The sequence below is a fragment of the Aplysia californica genome, unplaced genomic scaffold (genome assembly GCF_000002075.1).
Source record: "Aplysia californica isolate F4 #8 unplaced genomic scaffold, AplCal3.0 scaffold00008, whole genome shotgun sequence".
Classification (NCBI taxonomy): domain Eukaryota; kingdom Metazoa; phylum Mollusca; class Gastropoda; order Aplysiida; family Aplysiidae; genus Aplysia; species Aplysia californica.
The window spans coordinates 2,075,885-2,077,829 of record NW_004797278.1 but is presented as its reverse complement, the minus strand read 5'-3'; the positions used below and the strand labels follow the sequence as shown (position 1 = coordinate 2,077,829).

General features: G+C 41.4%; 1 protein-coding gene across 1 annotated transcript in view; it reads right to left on the bottom strand.

The window, feature by feature from the left end:
- LOC101856995 (cytosol aminopeptidase) overlaps window positions 1-1,494 on the bottom strand; it is a gene marked incomplete in the record, with an annotated part of 30,864 nt that extends 29,370 nt beyond the window's left edge. Inside the window, 1 exon segment of the mRNA XM_035969693.1 lies at window positions 1,405-1,494. Coding sequence (XP_035825586.1) covers window positions 1,405-1,419 — 15 coding nt within the window.
- Window positions 1,495-1,945: the final 451 nt, after the last annotated feature.

Genomic DNA, 1,945 nt, shown 5'->3' with positions numbered 1-1,945 from the left:
TCTCCTCTCTCTCTCTCTCTCTCTCTCTCTCTCTATCTCTAGTCTCTCTCTCTCTCTCTTTCATATTTATATGTGATCTACATGATAGTATTTATATGTAATATGCTGGCTAAGACCTAAGACAAATACCCTGAGAAAATGGAATTAACGTTGCTTCAACCCAACCAATGCTGTCATCGAGGATGGTTTTTAAAAAATGCTCGACTGCTCTCCAGCCAAACTCAATCCCACTCTAACAACTGACAGACAAAAGAATACTTGCCCAATGTTAACGCAAATTACAAAAAATAGAACTTACTGTATTAAAGGGAGAGGAGTGAAGATATTGTAAATATAAACAGTTTTGAATTGAAATTAAACGCACCGGTGAATTATAAAAATGTAATAAACCGAGTTGTTCTTCTCGAAACGTGCAATGACAGATATTATGATTGTGGCTACAAGTACATGATGGGCTTCAAGACAAGTCACAATTATTTTTCAATCTTGATACATGTATCCTGCCCAGGTCAAGTTTAACCCCGTCACTGCTATGTAGACGTATGTCATGTACTGACTTGCATTCCCCGAACTGGTTCCCTCCCGTGGTATACCTGGGGAAGTTTCAATACAGTTAAGCCCGCTACACACCTGCAGTGAGACTCGCAGATTCACTCAAACGGGCCGACCTGCCTGTGGAATGGAAGGTGTGTATGGGAGTGGTTCGCCCTCTGCAGGCGACAGTGTCATATTTTTGGGGGCTTGTAACATAAAGGCGGCGTCCCTTTGATTTTTTTTCAGCCGGGAAGAAAATTTTCAACACGTTAAAACACAAATATCACTCTGGTTATAAAAATAATAATAATATTTTTGAACTCAGCGTGTCAAAATTAACAAAGTCAAAGCATACACTGCTCGATTTATTGCTTATTTACAAAATTATATTTTCGCTTATTTATTGTATTTGATAAGTAGGCCAATTTTATGTTCCGCCATGACAGCAATGGAATGTTTGCCGTCTGCTTGTGCGGTGTGGATACACACGTACCGTGTTCCGGTTTACCTGACGGGTTAGCACAACAGTTCAACTCAAATAATTCTAACTGCTGGTGTGTAGCAGACGTTAACTGACGGGTTAACTCGACAGTTCAACTCGAACGATTCTAACTGCAGGTGTGTAGCGGGCTTGATTGGCGGGTTTACTCGACAACTCAACTCGAACAATTCTAACTGCAGGTGTGTAGCGGCCTTTACAGCTTGTGCGGTTTCTTTTTCTGAAAAAAAGGGGGTTAGTAGTATCTGGCTTTGAGTTTTAATCTCTTTTTAATGGAGACTTTTATCGTGTCTGCACCAACATAGAGGGAAACATTTTAACAACGAAGGGGTTAAACGTTTTACGTGTGCTTCATTGTGTTCATTCCTTACCTCAAATGGCTCCATACTGTACTGTTAACAACTTCCAGTCAGCTCAGCAGTGCAGTGTACGCGTGTACTCTCCCTAACGCCAGGTGATGTCGCACGTGCCGAAATGACGACGCTGCCTTTTTATACACCTGACCTGCTTTATTTATAGAGGCCACAGCTTGCCTGTCTGTCACGAGCCGTGCGCGCCGGGGACAGTCCTATTATATCGTGATTTTTCTGTTTCTAGTGATTTGTTTAAAAGAGGCTGGGTTGGGGGGTGGTAGATCCTATAACTCTTTACTTTCTATCTGTTGTTCCTGTCTGTCTTACCCCCCCCCCCCCCAAACCAAGCACTAAATAACCTTTACTGTGTCGATGTGCTTCTCTTTACTCAAACAAAAAACGAACAAACGTAATATATTGTTGAGGTTGATTTGGTTTTTAATAAATATTGTTCTTTTTTGTCGCCTTTCGCTTCTATTTGAGCCGATCATAAGTTCAATGCCCCATAAAAACAATTGATTGTATTGATTCCATGAAAGCACAGCTGACCCCCCCCCCT